The sequence below is a fragment of the Natator depressus genome, chromosome 4 (genome assembly GCF_965152275.1).
Source record: "Natator depressus isolate rNatDep1 chromosome 4, rNatDep2.hap1, whole genome shotgun sequence".
In the NCBI taxonomy this organism is placed as follows: Eukaryota; Metazoa; Chordata; order Testudines; family Cheloniidae; genus Natator; species Natator depressus.
This window is the reverse complement of record NC_134237.1, coordinates 80,857,118-80,876,498: the sequence shown is the minus strand read 5'-3', so window position 1 is coordinate 80,876,498 and position 19,381 is coordinate 80,857,118. Positions and strand designations below refer to the sequence as shown.

At 40.6% G+C, this 19,381-nt stretch overlaps 1 protein-coding gene across 2 annotated transcripts in view; it reads right to left on the bottom strand.

Annotated features, from left to right (window-relative positions):
- Nucleotides 1-4,185: 4,185 nt before the first annotated feature.
- The window catches only part of TLR3 (toll like receptor 3), a 31,345-nt gene continuing 16,149 nt past the window's right edge, over nucleotides 4,186-19,381 (bottom strand). For both annotated transcript variants that reach the window (XM_074951290.1, XM_074951289.1), the window contains exons 3-5: nucleotides 15,101-15,292; nucleotides 10,950-12,778; nucleotides 4,186-9,993 (exon numbers count right to left, since the gene is read on the bottom strand). In XM_074951290.1, the coding sequence (XP_074807391.1) occupies nucleotides 9,765-9,993; nucleotides 10,950-12,778; nucleotides 15,101-15,292 (2,250 nt within the window). In that variant the 3' untranslated portion in view covers nucleotides 4,186-9,764. The remainder of the gene's footprint in view (nucleotides 9,994-10,949; nucleotides 12,779-15,100; nucleotides 15,293-19,381) is intronic.

Sequence of the window (19,381 nt, the reverse complement as noted above, 5' to 3'; positions counted from 1 at the left end):
CAAAAGATCTTCACCAGTGGGACCTGTGACGTTGCACTTCATATGATTTTATGAAAATATGCTAATAAGTGTGAATATAATGTAACTGGAATATGCTTCATGCAAAAGTCTCTTGTAAGGTATCATTACAAAGCTTATAATCTACTGAGTTTGTTCATCCTATTTGTATGAATGTATCATTCTTGTATCTGAAGCTAGAAATATAAAATATAACTCTGAGGTCCTATTGTAGTTATGCAAAGTGAGGCCACTAATGTTGGTTTAGAATCTTGATGGCTCCCATCAACTAGGACAATTGACTGCAAATGGCTCTGTTTACTTGCAAGCCTTCCTGTGAGTCAGGCTTGGGGTCTCACAGGACATGTGACCACATCACCTGGTACTGGAATCCATCTTAAACCTGGTGCTTTTCCATTTAGAAGGAGGGGTGGGGACCTAAAGAGACAAAAGATTCATGCCTTGTGCAAAAGATATATAAGGGGGTGGAACAGAACAAAGGGGGCTACAGTCATGAGAAATCCCCTAGTTACCACCTGAGCTAGAACAAGGACTGTACCAGGGGAAAGGATTGGGCCCAGACTAGAAAGGAGTCTAGTTGGTGAAAGAAGCTTATTGGAACACCTCTGAGAGTGAGATTTCATCTATATTCAGTTTCCTACTGTATTAGGCTTAGATTTGTGTGTTTTATTTTATTTTGCTTGGTAGCTTACTTTGTTCTGTCGGTTATTACTTGGAACCACTTAGTGAGCTGTAGCTCATGAAAGCTTATGCTCAAATAAATTTGTTAGTCTCTAAGGTGCCACAAGTACTCCTTTTCTTTAAATCCTACTTGTTATATTTAATAAAATCATTTGTGTTTATTAATTAACCCAGAGTAAGCAATTAATTCCTGGGGGAGCAAACAGCTGTGCGTATCTCTCTATCAGTGTTATAGAGGGTGGACAATTTATGAGGTTACCCTGTATAAGCTTTATATAAAGTAAAACAGATTTATTTGGGGTTTGAATCCCATTGGGAGCTGGATGTCTGGGTGCTAGAGGCAGGAGCACTTCTTAAGCTGTTTTCAGTTAAGTCGGCAGTTTTTGGGGGACGTCCCAAGCTTTGAAGTCCCAAGCTGGCAGGGAAAACGGGCTCAGAGGTAGTCTCAGCACATCAGGTGACAGTCCCAAGGGGGTTTCTGTGACCCAACTCATCACAGGACCAACTTATCCCATCCCTGTTACTGGCTGTGCGGGAGGTCACCCAGTCTTTGACCAGGTTCTCTCCCTTTGAGTTGTTATATGGCCAGCAGCCCAGGGGGCTGCTAGACCTTATGGGGGAAAACTGGGAGCAAACACCATCTCCATTGCAGGGCCTCCTCCAGTATGTCCTGCAGCTTCAGGAGCAGATAACCGGGGCGGGGGATCTGGTGAACAAAAATCTACAGAATGCGCAGAAGGAACAAGAGCAAATATATAACAAGCCCCGAGGAGGACCTTTGCGCCCGGCAAAAGGTACTGCTCCTATTACCCTCTGAAGAATCAAAGCTCCTTGCATGCTGGCAGGGGCCTTATGAAATTATTCGCCAGGTCGGGCCGGTCACCTGAGGTGTCCCAACCTGACCAAAACAAAAAAATGACAGGTCTATCATGTCAATTTGTTAAAGGCATTGCGGGAGTGGGAGAGGCTGCTAATCACTCCCTGGAACTGGTCCTAGGACCCAAACCCCCTGGTTCCACCAACTCAGAGGAGCCAGCTGGGGGATACCCTGACTGAGGAGCAACAGGAACCTGTTGAAGTCGTTCCCCAAAACTTTCATGGTGCAGACAGGGCAGACCACACTAGTTCAACATAGAATGCTGATGAACCTGGGAGAAGTCATCTGAGAGACCACGAGGCCATTGCCCTGCCACACCCATGAAATAGTGGAGAAGGAGGTCCAGACCATGCTGGAGCTAGATGTAATCGAGCAGTCACAAAGTGACTGGCACAGCCCCATCATCCTGGTCCCAAAGCCGGATGGGACCCTTAGGTTCTGCATCAATTTTAAGAGAGTCAACACCATCTCGAAATTGGACACGTACCCAATGCCGTGTATTGATGAGCTACTAGACTGCCTCAGTGATACCCAATACATCAGTACTCTGATTCTCACAAAGGGGTACTGGCAAATTCCCCTGGACCAAGCTCCCGGGAGAAGACTGCCTTTGCCTCCCTGACCGGGTTTTACCAATTTGCCTGGGTGCCTTTTGGTCTCCACGGGGCCCCAGCCACCTTCCAGCGGCTGATGGACCAGATCCTACAGCCTCCCTGTGCCTATGCCGCAGCCTACCTCAATGATGTAGTGATTTACTGCAGCCACTGGGAGGACCATCTCAACCAGGTAGTTGCCGTCCTTAGAGTCTTACAGGACGCCAGCCTGACTGCCAACCCCAAGAAGTGTAAAATTGTCTGGCAGGAAACCACCTATTTGGGGTACACCCTCGCATGAGGCCAAGTACGACTCCTGGTAGGGAAGGTCCAGGCGCTCAGGCCTAATCGGCCCCTACCACAAAGAGACAGGTGTTGCAATTTCTTGGGCTAGCAGGCTACTATCACTGCTTTGTCCCCGACTTTGCCTTGATTGCAGCACTGCTGACAGAGCTCCTGAAGGACAGCCCCTGATGTGTGTGTTGGACCGATGAGTGCAGACAGGCCTTCCAAACCCTCAAAGACCAACTGTGCCGAGAGCCCATAATCTTCAGCCCGGACTTTAACTGGGAGTTTCTGTTACAGGCAGACGCATCGGAGGTGGGCCTGGGAGCTGTCCTCTCCCAGTAGGTAAACGGAGATGAGCACCCCATATTATATATCAGCTGCAAGTTGTTACCCTGAGAACAGAACTACTCAGTTGTTGAGAAGGAAGCTCAAGCCAAGAGAGTCAACACCACTTGGCGGCCAAGTGGGCCGTGGACGCCCTGAGATACTTCCTCCTAGGGGTGCCCTTCGTGCTAGTGACCAACCACGCCTGGCTGAACACTTAAGTGATTGAACACTGTTAAGGAAACGAATCAGTGACTAATGCGCTGGTATTTGGCACTGCAGCTGTATGCTTTCGTGATACGTCATCAAGCAGGTAGAGACCATACCAACGCCTACTTCTTCTCTCGGTTGGGGGAAGGAGACGTTGCCATCTCCAGTTCCCTGGAGATGGACTTGAGGGGGAAGTGTAGTGAGGCAGAGTGGCCTCCCTCTGTACTGGAGAGCGAGGGACTCCTACACTCGTTAGTGAGACAGTAGAGCTTCACTCTAATAGCCCTATCTTGAAATATTTGGGTTTACAACCATGTACAGGAAAATCGCTACATACGGGGCACATTGTGGTTCATCCTGTACACTTGCGCAGGGGAGTATCTGCCCTGCATGAGTGTACAGGATGAACCACAAGTACATAAAAGGTTGTTACAAGGAGGAGAAAAATTGTTCCCTTTAACCTCTTAGGACAGGACAAGAAGCAGTGGTCTTAAATTGCAACAAGGGTGATTTAGGTTGGACATTAGGAAAAAGTTCCTAACTGTCAGGGTGGTTAAGCACAGGAATAAATTGCCCTGGGGGTTGTGGAATCTCCATCATTTGCAATTTTAAAGAGCAGATTAGACAAACATCTGTCAGGGATGGTCTAGATCAGTGGCTCTCAAACTTTTTTACTGGTGACCCCTTTCACATCGCAAGCCTGAGTGCAACCCCCTCTTATAAATTAAAAACACTTTTATATATATATTTAACACCATTATAAATGCTGGAGGCAAAGCGGGATTTGGGGTGGAGGTTGACAGCTCATGACCCCCCATGTAATAACCTCACGACCCGCTGAGGGGTCCCAACCCCCAGTTTGAGAACCCCTGGTCTAGATAATACTTAGTCCTGCCATGAGTGCAGGGGACTGGACTAGATGACCTTTCAAGGTCCCCTCCTGTCCTATGATTCTATGATAATATAAAAATAGTATTAGTGTATTGATTTAATATCATTTTACTCAGTCATTTCAGGCACATTGTTTTCCTTGAAATTCCTTCTGTAGAACAAACAATTTTTTAAGAACTCAGTATGAAAATTTTAATTTGTAAATATTGAAGTACAGACAATATTTAGTCTATTTCACAACTAATACCTTTATTACACATGTTAATAGCTAACATTTGTTAGCATGTTATATTGAATTGGGATGAGAAGTCTAATTTTGCTATTTACTGTAATGAAAAAGATTTAGAGAACACACAAGGAATGGTCCACAAGTTAATCTTTAAATAGAGGCAAGTGTAAGTGAAAGTGTAAACTTGGCATCACATCCTTAACGCCTCGCCTCCTCAACTTTCATGGCTTAAACAAGAAGAGAGAATTTGTCACTTGGACTGAAAAGACGATGAGAAAGATGAGATGAGAGCATCACAATGAGGATTATCCTGTTACTGTAATTAAGGAATCATCACATATCAGTTCATCTGTAAACAAAGCCCTTTATTTTCGTGTTAGATCTTCTGTAATCAGCTGTTATGTATCCTTCAATCTCTACCAATGCACACAAAGGGTATTTGTTCTTTTTTGTTAATTTTTTCTCTTTAGCTAAACTTTATTATATGGCATCTGTTATCATAGAATCGGTGCATTTTTTAAAAAGCTGTTAAAACTGATGCTTTTACAGATTGACATGTACATTTGACAGGCAAAACGGCTTTTCTTGTATGACTTATTTACATAAAGAGGTACATCATCTGAAATCTGTTACTGTAAAAAAATGGTTTTACAGTAACAGAAGTCCACAAGTAGTCAAACAGTCCCCTTTGTGGGGGCTTTGCCAATTCCCAACTCCCTCCGCAGTTATGTATCTCTCTGTGGCTTTGGCCCAGGTCGACAAATGGATTAGGACATTACAACACTCAGTGTTGCAACACCTAACTTTAACTGCCTAGAAAGTCACTGGAACAATAATGGACTCCACAAACCCTGAGTTAGGCACCTAGGCTCCCTACACAATGCATAGGGAGAGAGATGTTCCGAAGAATGGGATCTACAAAAGCCAGTACACCAGCTGCAGAGCTGCCTAAGATAGCCAATGGCTAAGCTAGCTGGTGAGAAAGGTGTGTCCAAAGTTCTATCCCTGTCTCTGAGTTCAGTACCTAGGTCCAGGTTGCAGGGAGGTGCCTATGTCTGCTAGCAATCTACAACCAAGAAGAACCCATCTCCTGCAGTCAGATGAATTAGGCCACTAAACAACTTCTTGTGAGAAGGAGTTGGGTGCTTGCCTAAGTCCACATAAAATGACCAGGGGAGTGGAGGCGGTAGCCTTCCTCATAGCCTTTAGCCCAGTGTTTAGGGTATTAACCTAAGATGTCAGTATTTCTAGCTCAATTCCCTTCTCTACGTCATGAGAAGAAGGGAATTGAACAGTGATTTCCCACCTCTCAGGTGCCTGTCCTAACTACTGGGCTTTAGAGGTGTTTTCACTCTCTCTTGGGCCCAATTAATATTTAATTATGCAATTAAACTTCAACAAGAGAAACTGGGAGAGCCCCCAAACAGAATCTCCTGGAGATCAATGAGTGTGTTTAAAACTCTTCTCTTCAAGCAGCATGGGGAAATGAACCAAGGTTTCCCGCACTTAGGTAAGTACCCAAGACTATAGCTGGAAGGGAATGGATGGCCTCTGACTCCTACCCCAAAATCTGGGGTTCAAGTACTATCTTCCTTTGAGGATTTGAGCCTGAATGCTTTGCTGAAGCCAGCTAACCCATATTTGTGTGGATTCTATATATATAGTAAAAGTCATACAATTAAAGCAGAAACAAATGAGTACAGTACACACCCAGCTGAATTATAGTATTCTTTATAATTCTTCCCTTCCTTCTGCCAAAGGGGGAAAAAAAAGATTATGGATCAAAAGAAAGCGATCCAAAGCAAAAGTCAATAGAACAAACAACTGGGTAGTTAATTTACTTTTAAGATTTTTCTCCCCACTCACATCTACAGCTCTTTAGTCTTCAGCTACAATATTAACAAAATGCTTATATAGGCAACACATATTGCGATTTCTGCTGTTCTTCAAGTCAGCTATCCTGAATTCTTTCCTTTGCATGTTTCATCAGTAATAAAAGTAATGGTAATGCAATTCTGCCCACAGTCACAGTGCAGCCCCCATTGTCACAGAGATGCCACAGCAACCCCTGTCCAACTTCACTGCCTTCATTTGGTTTGTACAGATATAACTGATGGGCCTTATAACTGCAATTTAGTGAACAACTCTTTTGATTTACAAGAAGGAATAAAACTCAGTTTATTCTTAGTTTTCCAGATCTCCAGGAGTAAAACAAAACCCTCACTTTAGCCCCTAAACTAAGCAGTTATTACTTTGAATATATACACATACCCGCAGAGTAAGAAGGAGCTATATTTAGTCTATTTTCAGAGTAATGCTAAAGTTAAATGGACTCTCCTAGTGTGCTGACATACTTCTACTGCAATATAATAATTTTTTTCAAATAGAAAAGATATATTACAGATGAGAGAAAATGTTTGTCGTATTTCAGTTACAAAATCAAATGTGGTTTTGACTCATGAATTTAAAAAAACCTTTCAAAATCTTTGGAAGATCCTAAATCCATGTTGAGCTCAAGTAGAATAGCAGAGGTGCCTCCCACAAAACATTTAACAAGATACTCAGGACAATTTATATGCATATACATTTTGGTATCAGAGTGGGAGGAAGTTCAACTAAGCAGGTCAATCCATAGAAATTATTAATTATGAGCATGAGAAAATATCCTTCCATATGCTTGCTTTGGGAGTTTGTTTTGCCTATGAATAACTTTTTCCTCAGAAGAATATTTATGAGGAGTTTCCTGCAGAGGTTACTAGCATAATTAGTTTGTGTGCCTTGTGCACCCACATGGTTTAGTATTGATTTTTTCTTGCTATATGCTGTAGGCCCCAATGCATTCATCCAGCTCTATGTCTCAGTCATGAGTGACCCAGCCAAGTATAAGTTACCCAGTGAATTACACAACATCTCAGGTGAAGTTAGAATGTGGATGAGAGAGAGCTGGCTGTGATTTAATCTAGACAAGGCACAGATAGGAGGGTGGGCTTGTGGAAACAGCCCATATGGTTTAATGGAACTTATATGAGCACCCCATCACTGAGGGATTGTGACCATCATTTGTAACAGTGTTGTTAAATCCTGAGCTGCTCTTGGATGTTCAGATAGTGGTTGCAACCATGGGCACTTTTCTGTCTGAGCCTGGTGAGAAGAATGCTGCCTTTCCTCTCTGATGCTGCTATTCGTGCCTTTGTCACCTCAAGATTAGATTGCTGTAATGTGAGGTATGGGAGGCTGCCTTGGGACCAGTCAGAAGCTGAAGCTAATGCACAATGTAGTGGGCCACTTATTCAGCGGAACCACACCTTAATAGTACTCCAAGATCTCTGCTTCCTCACAATAATCTTCTAGGTGGAATTCTAGGTATTGGTTTTAACTCTAAAGTCATAAATAGCTTGGGACACAGTTACCTGAGAAACAACCTCTCTTTCCCTGCCATAAGCCATTGTAGAGATCAGCATGAATGCTCATGGTTGATCACCCTCAATGTAAATGAAAGGGAGCTGCTGTCAGGGTGTTCTCTGAAAAGGGTACTTCATTTTGGGACCCATTTTCCCTTTGGTCCACCAGATCCTGTATTTGGGAAGTCTGCAGAACCCATCTGTTCTCTCAAGTTATTGAAGAAGGGATGGGCTGAGGATTTGGTGGATGAATATGAGAAGCTTTCATTTGTATATTTCTAATTTATGGGAGAGGAGCGCAGAGCCAGAAGTGGGTATCTATAGATATTTTTTAGGAACACTAAGAAATAATAGTAATATTGGTAAAATAGTCTGATAGATTTTTTTCATTCTCCCACTAAATATTGATTTCTGGTAGGTACTCTATCCAGCTGCTCACAGGAAATAGCACTTATTTCTTATCTTGCTTGTAGAGTTTTATGCATATTAGAACAGTTTTCATTGAAGGAGGAAAACCTAAGTGAGCTGCATATATAACTCAGGGCTGAATTAAATACTGTGTTAATTGTAAAACCATGAGGATTTGCAAAGCTCCAGTGTGCAACAGCTTACCAATAAAAATAGATAGCTGAAAACTACAAGGAAAAAATAGTTAAAAATCCAATGTAAAATCTACACATTTCAACCACAGCCTGTTTCTTAGTTCAGGGTTCCTCAAAGGTTTCCCCCACCTCCCCCACAACATGCATCAAATTTCAATAGATTGTGATGTGGACCACCTCCTCTATCATTGGCTATCCTACAAGCAACCTCCTTTGATAGTTATAGTCCCAGTTTCCCTGTGGGAAACAAAGAAATTGTATACTTAAATAGGAAAGTATTTTTAGCTGCCACTTGATTCAAGCTGGCAGCAGGAGAAGAGGATTTGACTGTTGCCGTCATTCACACTAAGATTTGTGTGCATGTAAAATGTCATGCAAATCAGGATGCTGTGGTTTTCTTTCACTGATACGATCCACAAGAATTTTCCTATGTTTTAGTAATAGATTTCTAGGTAAAGAGACAACCTCTTAAAGAGACATATTGCATTTTGAATAGTATGTGATTATGTCTGTACAAAACCACAAAGGCCCCATTCAGTGCACAGCACAACTAACAGGCTTAATATCAGTGAAATCCACAGAGACCGAGGTAGAAAGAATCCTCCCCACATGGCTGGGAAGCTGGACTCCAAGTACCACAGAAGGTATATACCCCCTTGCATAGGTTTCCATGGTCTAGACACCCAATGCAGTAGAATCATACCAATTTCTCTGCTTAGTGGGGACATTCCATTATGGAAGATGGAAGATTTGCCCCTAAAAGGGTTTAAAAGTTTTAGGGGCTGATTCTTCACTGCCTTGCAGTTTGTATAGTCATTTATACCTGTGTCAAATGACCCTGAGACTTCACCAGATCAGAATCGTAGCCTGGTGCAAGGGAGTAGGGAATTAGGGCCTCAATGTTCAGTACTGTCAGAGCAATAGCCTAGTTCCTCCATCAAATTCTATCCTATGGGTAGCTGTGAGTGTGCTCTAGTCAAGTCACTGTTACAACTCTTATTTTTCCTTTGAGTATTAATCATACTGTTTACAAAACACATAGTACTAGTATGCTGTTCTTATTTAAACACTTTTCTCCAACTCATTTTAAGTGACAAAACCAAAGGTAGAACTAAAAAGAAAAAAGTACATAGCATCTAAGATAGCTTGAGAAGCACTGTCTGATGTGGGGGACCGGCACACAGCCCTCTGCAACACTGAAGGAATTAACAAATGAGGTCTACGTGCCCAGGCACTTACTCCCTCTCTAGCATTCATTACTTTGTATATCTGTATCACATTTCTTCCCTTTTATTCATTTCCTCCAGTCTTTCAGCACTCCTTCATGTGGAAATTTACCTTGCCCCTACTCATTCTCACCACCCCTTTCTTCACTCTATTTCTGCTCTATTTTAAATAGGCTGATTCTTTTTGGTCACAGATTGAAAGAGTTGGTGGTCCTATTTTTTGTGTCCGTCATGACCATTGTATGAACTCAGAACACAGGTGAAACAATATACAAAGGATAAGAACAATTACCAATTAAAAACACATAATAGGAAAAATAGAGGAGTTGCTGTGGATTGGTTTAATTTTTCCCCACAAGGACTGTTGTCCTTTAGTCAGTCTGAAATGAAGTGTCCTAACAGTTCAATCTTATACTTTAGAAATTCAGTGTATGTTGCTGCTAGATTTAAGTGCCATTTTTAATTGCTGATGAAATGCATTGACCCGTTCTTTCTGAGCTGGCCAATCCAAGATGCAACGAGATTTGAACATTCCTCTTCTCAAGCAAAGTGCATGATTCAGTTTGTAATCTGGAATGTCATGAAGAAAGATCAGTATGATGGAATCCCGACTTTGCTCAATAGCTTGCTGAACAGCATGGTACACCTTGAACCTTAAGCAAAAAATAAGAATTAAAAACTGGTGTCTTGAAAGTACATGCTATAGAACTAAACAGAGCTTATGAATCATTGAATCAGCTGATTTATGTAGGGATGAGTGACATCAAATAATTTTCTGTGATAGCCCCACAAAGGTCAGTGCCGGATCAGGGCTTTAATTTGTATATAGTTTTTAACATTTAACCTTTATGATAATACTTGTAATAAATTAAAAAAACGAGTTATTTATGTAACTAAAAAAAGAGAATCATCTGCCCTCCAAGAAATTAACCATCTCAATTTTAGGCTCACTTAGTATACAGTCTTCTTTCTGTCAGCCACACAAACCGGCTCAAAAGGCCCTGGCTCAAAAAATGATCTTTGTATGTTAATAATCTCACCAATCGCTGTCTTGTCTCAAACATCTATTTTTATGGAAGATCATCTGAAGGGCAATGATGGTTTGATTGACTAGATAAGCAGGTAGTTTATGAGCCAATTCTCCTTTCAGTTACACTGGGATACATCTGGAGTACCTCCATTAAATTTCAGACAGTTACACTCATGTCACAAAGTATAATTTTCCCTGTACTTTCTGTTTTCAAGAAAGTAGACCACTGTCTTAGGGTATGTCTTCACTACCCGCCAGATCGGCGGACAGCATTCCATTCAGTGGGGATCGACTTATCACATCTAGTCTAGACGCGATAAATCGATCCCGAGCGCTCTCCCATCAACTCCTGTACTCCAGTGCCGCGAGAGGCACAGGCAAAGTCAATGGGGGAGCAGCAGTAGTCAACTCACCGCAGGGAAGACTCCACGGTAAGTCGATGTAATGCAACATAGCTGAAGTTGCGTAACTTAGATCAATTGCCCCCAGGGTAGACCAGGGCTTAGAGATGACTGCATTAAAGATCTGCTGAACAAGTGTTATTCATACACGTGCACATACACGCATGCACATACTCACTTTTTGCACCAGGGATCTTTTAAGAGATGGTCAGTGACAACAAAGATAATCTTCCGACTTCTTTTTATACTATTAATAGTGGCTTCAAATTCAGATATGCCTGCTTCAAAGTCTCGTTCCTCTAAACAAAACCTAATTTGAGACTGATCATTTTCTTCCAGAGGAATGAAGTTCTTGGACACCCAATTCCTGTCCCTTCTTGCATGAATAATGTAGGCATCATAATCAAACTCTTCCTGTTGCCTGTCTATTTCTGTAAAACCAAGTACTCGATTTACTGACACATTCCAGTAAAATGCTATCCTCCAGCCTTCAAAATGGATAAGAATGACAATAAAGATGAAGAGCATTATCACAGTGGTGCTTATTATATACAGTAATTGAAAAGGGGCACTATCTTTGCAGGGTGAAATGTCAAAATACATCACCAGAGTACTATGATATTTAGGTGGGGTGTTGCAAAGGTAATGAGTATCTAATCCAGGTATGTTTGTTTGGGTCACATTAAGCCAATTAACAAACCAGGAGATACTTTCACAGGTGCAGTCAAATGGATTGGAATCCATCTCTAGTTCTTTCAGATTCTTGAAAGCTGAACCAAACACTTTTTCTTCAACAGATGTTATAAGATTTTTCTGAAGGATTAATGAATTCAGAGATATCTGGTCATCAAACAAAGATGCTGGAAGCAAGTTCAAATTATTTGATCCTAAATCCAGGCTTCTTAATTGAAACAAGCCCTTGAAAACTTGTACTGGAATCTCATCCAAGCCATTAGACTTCAAATTAAGTATATGCAGGTTAAGAAGATCTTTTAAAAAAAGGACAGGGCCACCTGGATTGGCATGTTTCCAAAGTCGAGCCAAATTATTATGTTGCAAATCCAGAATTTCAAGTTTGTGAAGTCCATCAAACAAATCATCTTTTACGTTAGCTAGATTGTTGTTGCTGATATCCAGGATGGTTAGATTCCGTAGAGGGTGAAAAGGTGAAGGAGAGAGGTCCAGATTGCTACAAGCTACCTTCCGTAGCATCAGTTTTCTAAGGCTTGGAACAAAAGCAAATGATTCGCTTGTCAAAGTCAACTCTTTGTTGTAGGAAAGGTAGATATCCTCAATATTTTGCAGACCTTTAAGCTCATGACCTGTGAGCACCTGGTTTATTTCATTGAGTCCCAAATCAAGAATTTTTAGGTGTCCCAACCAAGAAAATGCTCCACCTTCTATTTTTGTGATTCTACTTTTTGTAAGATTAAGAAACTGCAGAGTAGAATTAGCAAGTGATGAAAATGTTTTATTAGTTATTATTTGTAAGCCATTGGTCCAGTTACATAGACTCAAATATTTCAGATTGTCCAAGCCTGTGAACATATTAGGAGTAATTTCTTGAAAACTATTACTATCTATAAGAAGATACTCTAAATGGCTTAGCCAACGAAAGGAGAAATCATCAATTTTTCTGACACGTGATCTTCTCAGATTCAAATATTTGACATTGGATAATCCATACAATGAATGAGAAAATAAGTGATAAATCCTATTATCCTCTAGGTTTAAATTCTCTAAGCTTGAAAGCCAGGTAAGAGAGTCGTTTTCTATCATGTTCAAATAATTTTTGGAAAGGTTTAAAGCTGTGAGGTTTGTTGTTTGCAGTCCGTGGAAGGTTGACTTGTGAATAAAAGAAAGCTGGATCTGGCTCAGTGACAGATTCTGAATTCTTGTGCCTGATAATTCCAAGCAAAGTTTCTCTGTGAGATTTGCACCAAGCTCAACATTGTTCAGCACAAGGCCATACAGATTTCCAATTGCATGTAAACAGCCTGTGTGAAACTAGAAGGGAAAAAAATTAATGATTTTGACATTAAAAGAAACAAAATCACCTAAGAAAGTTGTTCCACAAAGCCAAAACATGGAAAGTTCTTCAAATCACTACCATAGACCAAGCACATAATTTAAATTAACTCATAGATTTTCACTAAATTCCACAGGACTTAACCAAACTTTGTTTTAAAATGCATTATATTTCGATAGTAATGGTTCAAAACCCTGTAGTAATACCCCTGAAAATTAATATTTTGTATCAGTAATGAAAAAAACCTACCTTACTCTTACAGTAGATAGATGAAAGTGATTTGAAATTCTGTGTCTAATTCTCATGTGACTCTGAATCTTTAGAGGTAACTTGTAAATATATATACACAACAAATCTCTCCGCCATGCATTTCCTTTGGGGTTTCATTTACTGATCTGTTGTCAAGAAGTGTCAATATGACACTAAATGAAAGAGAACATGGAATACTTTGGCACACGGGGGGAGGGGGTATTTAGGCCTACAATAACAGTCAAGATGAACTCAGTCTCCTTTTTATGGGCACAGTATGCACTCATAAAACTAGAGCTCAAACATTTGCTTCCTCAAAATGAATGGCAGCTACAAATCAGAATATTTGCCCCTCTTCTTGATTCGTTACCAGAATTGATGAGTGATAGGCACAAGTATTCATTTGTGGCAGTAATTTAAATACATAAGCCAGAAAGAACACAGTTTGACTTTCCGATCCCACATTGTGTTTGCAGAGCTGTCAGGGGCGTGGGAAGACAAAACAAAACAAAACGAACACCAATTTACTTGTGAAATGAGTACACTTATCCTGAAAGTCAGGGAGACAAATTCAGAACTCAACAATGCCATTTTTGCAATCACTTTTCAGAGCAGAACCATATTTTAATGCTGCATTGATTGGAGTGTGCCTGTATAGTACATAAAATAGCATACAGGGAGTAAACTTGGATAGAGGACATCCACTTTTTAATCTATTTGTATGCTTTTCTACTGTGCTCATTTCCATAGTATCTGAGCACTTTGCATACATGAATGAATTTAGCTTAACACCATCTCTGTGAGCTAGGCAAAGGTTAGAAAATGAAGGGACAGACTGATTAACTAGTTTGTCCAAGACACCAGAGGACTGTTTATGGCAGAACTAGGAATAAAACCTAGATGTTGGCATTTCTAGTACAATGAACTGATAACCTGAGCCATTGGAACTTCAGTTTAAAGAGTCAGAGAGGTGGTGGTGATGCCATAGGAGGGGGGAGAAATATGCAGGAGAGAGAAGAAAGGAAGACAAGAAACAGAAAAGCAAAAGAGGGCAATGGCACACAGGTAAGAAACAAGGAAAGAGGGTGACAATGAACAAAGGAAGGGCAACGGGGAAGAGAATACAATGCAAGAGAGCAAAGAAAGTGAACAGCAGAGAACAAATGCAAAGGAGAAAGAGGGAAAGAAAAAATCAATGCTTCTTTTCAAGAAAAAAAACTAGAGAGAAACATAAAACAGACAGACAGTATTGTGGAAAAAAAGAGATTAGTACATTTATTTTTTGGTTTTGTAGTATTTTGTTGCGTTTCCCTGGTCGAAAAATCTCTAAGTTTTGGGGGAAGAGATGGTATGGCTATTTTGAGCATTCATGCTGCTGATGATCTTCTCTAGCTACTATGGTTGAATGTGGTTTCTTAGGATATGTCTATACTACATTTTAAAATCCACAGCAACAAGTTTCAGAGGCCTGGTCTATAGACTCAAGCTCACAGGCCTCGACCTATGGCACTAAAAACAGCAGTGCAGAAGCTGTGGCTTAGATTGGAGCTCAGGCTCTGAAGCCCTCCCCAACCCAACCTTCAGAGCCTGAACGCTTTGTCCACATGTAGCTGATTTATCTGATTTTAGCACGAGACCTGGGCTCTGAGACTCACTGCCACAGGTTTTAAAATGCAGCATAGATGTACTTTTGGTTACTAATTGTGACACGAGCCTGCTTCCATTTATTTCAGTGGAAGCTGGATCATTCCCTTTACAACAAGTTAAGACTGAGTGATAACAATATTGCATCTTTACAAATCCCAAATGCTTAAACAAAAGGAAATGAGTAGTTAAGTGCATCAGAAATCTTACTCCACCTACATAATAAATCAACTCACAATATCAAGAATAAAATAATGTGTATTTTATTACAACAGAACAATATTACCTCTGACCAAAATGAATACTGTTCTTTTATCAGTGATTGCAAAATAGAAAAATTATGGTTCAGATCTTCAGCTGGTATAAATCATTTATACCAGCTGAAGATGTGGTCTTGTATTTCTTACCTCTTTCAGTGGGTTTGATGATAAGTCAAGCCTATTTAAGGAAGTGTTGCTAAGAAAATCTAGTTCTTCCTTTTTTAACTCAGTGATTTTATTCTCTGACAGCACAAGCTCACTAAGGCTCTCCAACTGTGGCTGGGATCCTAATTTTGTAGAAAGCAAACGATTATGAGATACATCCAGTATGTTCAAATTCTGGAAAAAAGAACAGGTGAAAATACAGTAACAAGTTAGATACCTTTGGAATTCTTTTAGCCATTCTGAGGTTAAAAATTGGTCACATCACAATTAAGGGAGCAACAGAACAAACACTGTAACAGGGAGAAACACATACGTTGGAAGGCAATAGTCTGTCTACATCAGATGTCACTCATTATGGGAATCCTTAAACTAGATGATCAACATGGCAGCAGGCTGCCAACCTCCAGTCTCCTGCAGGAGAAAGCCCTCTGACATCACACACAGGGAAAAGGAACCAGCGAGCTACCTCCAGCCTCAACCACTGGGTGATCTTGACCTGCCATGACATGGTAAAAAGCAAGCTGCTTATCTAAAACTCCTCCTCCTGCTAAAGGCCTAAAGGACAGCAGACAGTTAGCCCAGGACTTGAATTGTATTCTCATCACTCCCTCTGAGTGGCCTTAATCCTTTTACTTAGTAAACATTATTTAGTTGCATTTCAACATTCCGATGGGGTAAGCAAGTATCTACATTTTACAGAGCAGTTAACTGGAGCACAGAGTTTAAGGGGTTTGCTCAGACTTGCCTAAGGCAGCCAACCAATGTGAGAAAAGTGTTTAGAACCTATCCATTGGACCAGTTCTCTGTTGTTCTAAGGCCCTTTTATGCGGCCCCCAGATTGATGCTGAGCTGATGGAATAACCCTATGTTCACTTTTATCACAGCCCCCCATGCTATAGTAAGGAGAGGCTATTCAGCCAAGCCAGAATATCAGGAACTAGCATAAAGGAGTCTTAGAACCATTTTTGCCTTCCCCACTCTCCTGCACTGCGTTAATCAAATGAAATGGAGAATAAAATATTTTATCTCTAACACGGTAGGCAATAGCTTATAAGAACAGCGATACTGGGTCAGACCCAAGATCCATCCAGCCCAGTATCCTGTCTTCCGACAGTGGCCAATGCCAGGTGCCACAGAGGGAATGAACAGCAAAGGTAATAATCAAGCTATCCATCCTGTCGCCCATTCCCAGCTTCTGGCAAACCAAGGCTAGGGATACCATCCCAGCTAATAGCCATTGATAGACCTATCCTCCATGAACTTATCTAGATCTTTTTTTAACCCTATTATAGTCTTGGCCTTCATAACATCCTCTGACAAGAAGTTCAACAGGTTGATGGTGCATTGTGTGAAGAAGAACTTCCTTTAGTTTGTTTTAAACCTGATGCCTATTAATTTCATTTGGTGACCCCTAGTTCTTGTGTTATGAGAAGGAGTAAATAACACTTCCTTATTTACTTTCTCCACACAAGTCATGATTTTATAGACCTCTATCATATCTCCCCTTAGTCGTCTCTTTTCCAAACTGAAAAGTCCCAGTCTTGTTAATCTCTCCTCATACGGCAACTGATCCATACCCCTAATCATTTTTGTTGCCCTTTTCTGAATCTTTTCCAAATCCAATATATCTTTTTTGAGATGGGGCGACCACATCTGCATGCAGTATTCAAGATATGGGCATACCATGGATTTATATAAAGGCAATATGATATTTTGTGTCTTATTATCAATCCATTTCTTAATGATTCCCAACATTCTGTTTGCTTTTTTGACTGCTGCTGCATATTGAGTGAACGTTTTCAGAGAACAATCCACAATGACTCCAAGATCTCTTTCTTGAGTGATAACAGCTAATTTAGACCCCATCATTTTATATGTGTAGTTGAGATTATGTTTTCCAGTGTGCATTACTTTGCATTTATCAACATTGAATTTCATCTGCCATTTTGTTGCCCAGTCACGCTGTTTGCGAAGAGCTACAAAAGGATCTCTCAAGTCTGCCCAGGACTTAACTGTCTTGAGTAATTTTGGATCATGTGGCAAATTTTGCCACCTCACTGTTTACCCTTTTTTCCAGATCATTTATGAATATGTTGAATAGGACTGGGCCCAGTACAGACCCCTGAGGGACACCACTATTTCCCTCTCTCTCTATTCTGAAAACTGACCATTTATTCCTACCCTTTGTTTCCTATATTTTAACCAGTTACCAATCCATGAGAGGACCTTCCCTCTTATCCCAGGACAGCTTATTTGCTTAAGAGCCTTTGGTGAGGGACCTCGTCAAAGGCTTCATAAAAATCTAAGTACACTATATCCACTAGATCCCCCCGTCTACCTGCTTGTTGACCCCCTCAAGAATTCTAGTAGATTGGTGAGGCATGATTTCCCTTTACATGTTGACTCTTCCCCAATAAATTATGTTCATCTATGTGTCTGACAATTTTGTTCTTTACTATAGTTTCAACCAGTTTGCCCGGTACTGAAGTCAGGCTTACCAGCCTGTAATTCCCAGGATCACCTCTAGAGCCCTTTTTAAAAAATGGCATCACATTCGCTATCCTCCAGTCATTTGGTACAGAAGTGGATTTAAATGATCGGTTACAGACTATGGTTAGCAGTTCTGCAATTACACATTTGAGTTCCTTCAGAACTCTTGAATACCATCTTGTCCTGGTGACTTATTACTGTTTAGTTTGTCAATTTGTTCCCAAACCTCCTCTAATGACACCTCAATCTCGGACAGTTCCTCAGATTAGTCACCTAAAAAGAATGGTTCAGGTTTGAGAATGTCTCTCACATCCTCAGCCATGAAGACTGATGCAAAGAATTCATTTAGTTTCTCTGCAATGGCTTTATCATCCTTGGGTGCTCCTTTAGCATCTTGATTGTCCAGTGGCCCCACTGGTTGTTTAGCAGGCTTCCTGTTTCTGACGAACTTAAAAAAAATGTTGCTATTACTTTTTCAGTCTTTAGCTAGCTGTTCTTCAAATTCTTTTTTGGCCTTCCTAATTATATTTTTACACTTCATTTGCCAGAGTTTATGCTCCTTTCTATTTTCCTCACGAGGACTTCACTTCCCCTTTTTAAGGATGCCTTTTTGCCTCTCACTGCTTCTTTTACTTCGCTGTTTAGCAGCAGTGGCACTTTTTTGGTTCTCTATGTTTTTTAATTTGGGGTATACATTTAAGTTGAGCCTCTATTATGGTGTCTTTAAAAAGTTTCCATGCAGCTTACAGAGATTTCACTTTTGGCGCTGTACCTTTTAAATTCTGTTTAACTAACCTCCTCATTTTTGTGTATTCTCCCTTTCTGAAACTAAATGCTACAGTGTTGGGCTGCTGTGGTGTTTTCCCCACCATAGGGCTGTTAAATTTAGTTATATTATGGTCACTATTACCAAGCGGTCCAGCTATATTCATCTCTTGGACCAGATCCTGTGCTCCACTTAGGACTAAATCAAGAATTGCCTCTCCTTTTATGGGTTCCAGGACTAGCTGCTCCAAGAAGCAGTCATTTAAGGTGTCTGCATTGTGTCCTGAGGTGACATGAAGCCAGTCAATATGGGGACAATTGAAATCCCTCATTATTTTTGAGTTTTTTATTTTAATAGCCTCTCTAATCTCCCTCATTATTTCACAGTCACTATCACCATCCTGGTCAGGTGGTCGGTAATATCGTAGAACTGATCAATGAAATTGTTTTTAATTGTTCACTTTATTAATATAACTTCATAAGCAAAGTTTTATGAATGAAACAACATTCATTCATAAAACCGGGTACCCCAATAACTGGCTAATTGAGTTTCACTTTCAATCCAACTGCTGCTTAAATCGCTGAAACTTACACTGTTTCAACATTGTACCTTCTGCTCACTGTTTGTCATTCATTATACGTGTCTCTATTGTAACTTCTGTTCACTATTTGACATTCCTTACACTTGTCCATATTGTGACTCAAACTCCATTTTACCTTGTCCCAAACTCCATTTTAAAATGCTCACTTCATTTTGTAAAAGCTTGCTGCAACCTTCATTTTTGCAAAACCCTGCTGTAATCTTATTAGTTTAGTTTAGATGTGTGAATGAGGTATGGATGGATGATGGACTCAACCTCCAGCCCCAGCCTGTCCTGATGAAATAAAGTGTAACCCAACAGCTGAAGATGCAGACAACAGCCCTGACAAAGTAAGAGGAGTCCACCCTCAAAAGAAAAGAACCAAAGTACACTTGAAGAAACATCAAAGCCAGGTCCTAGGCTGAAA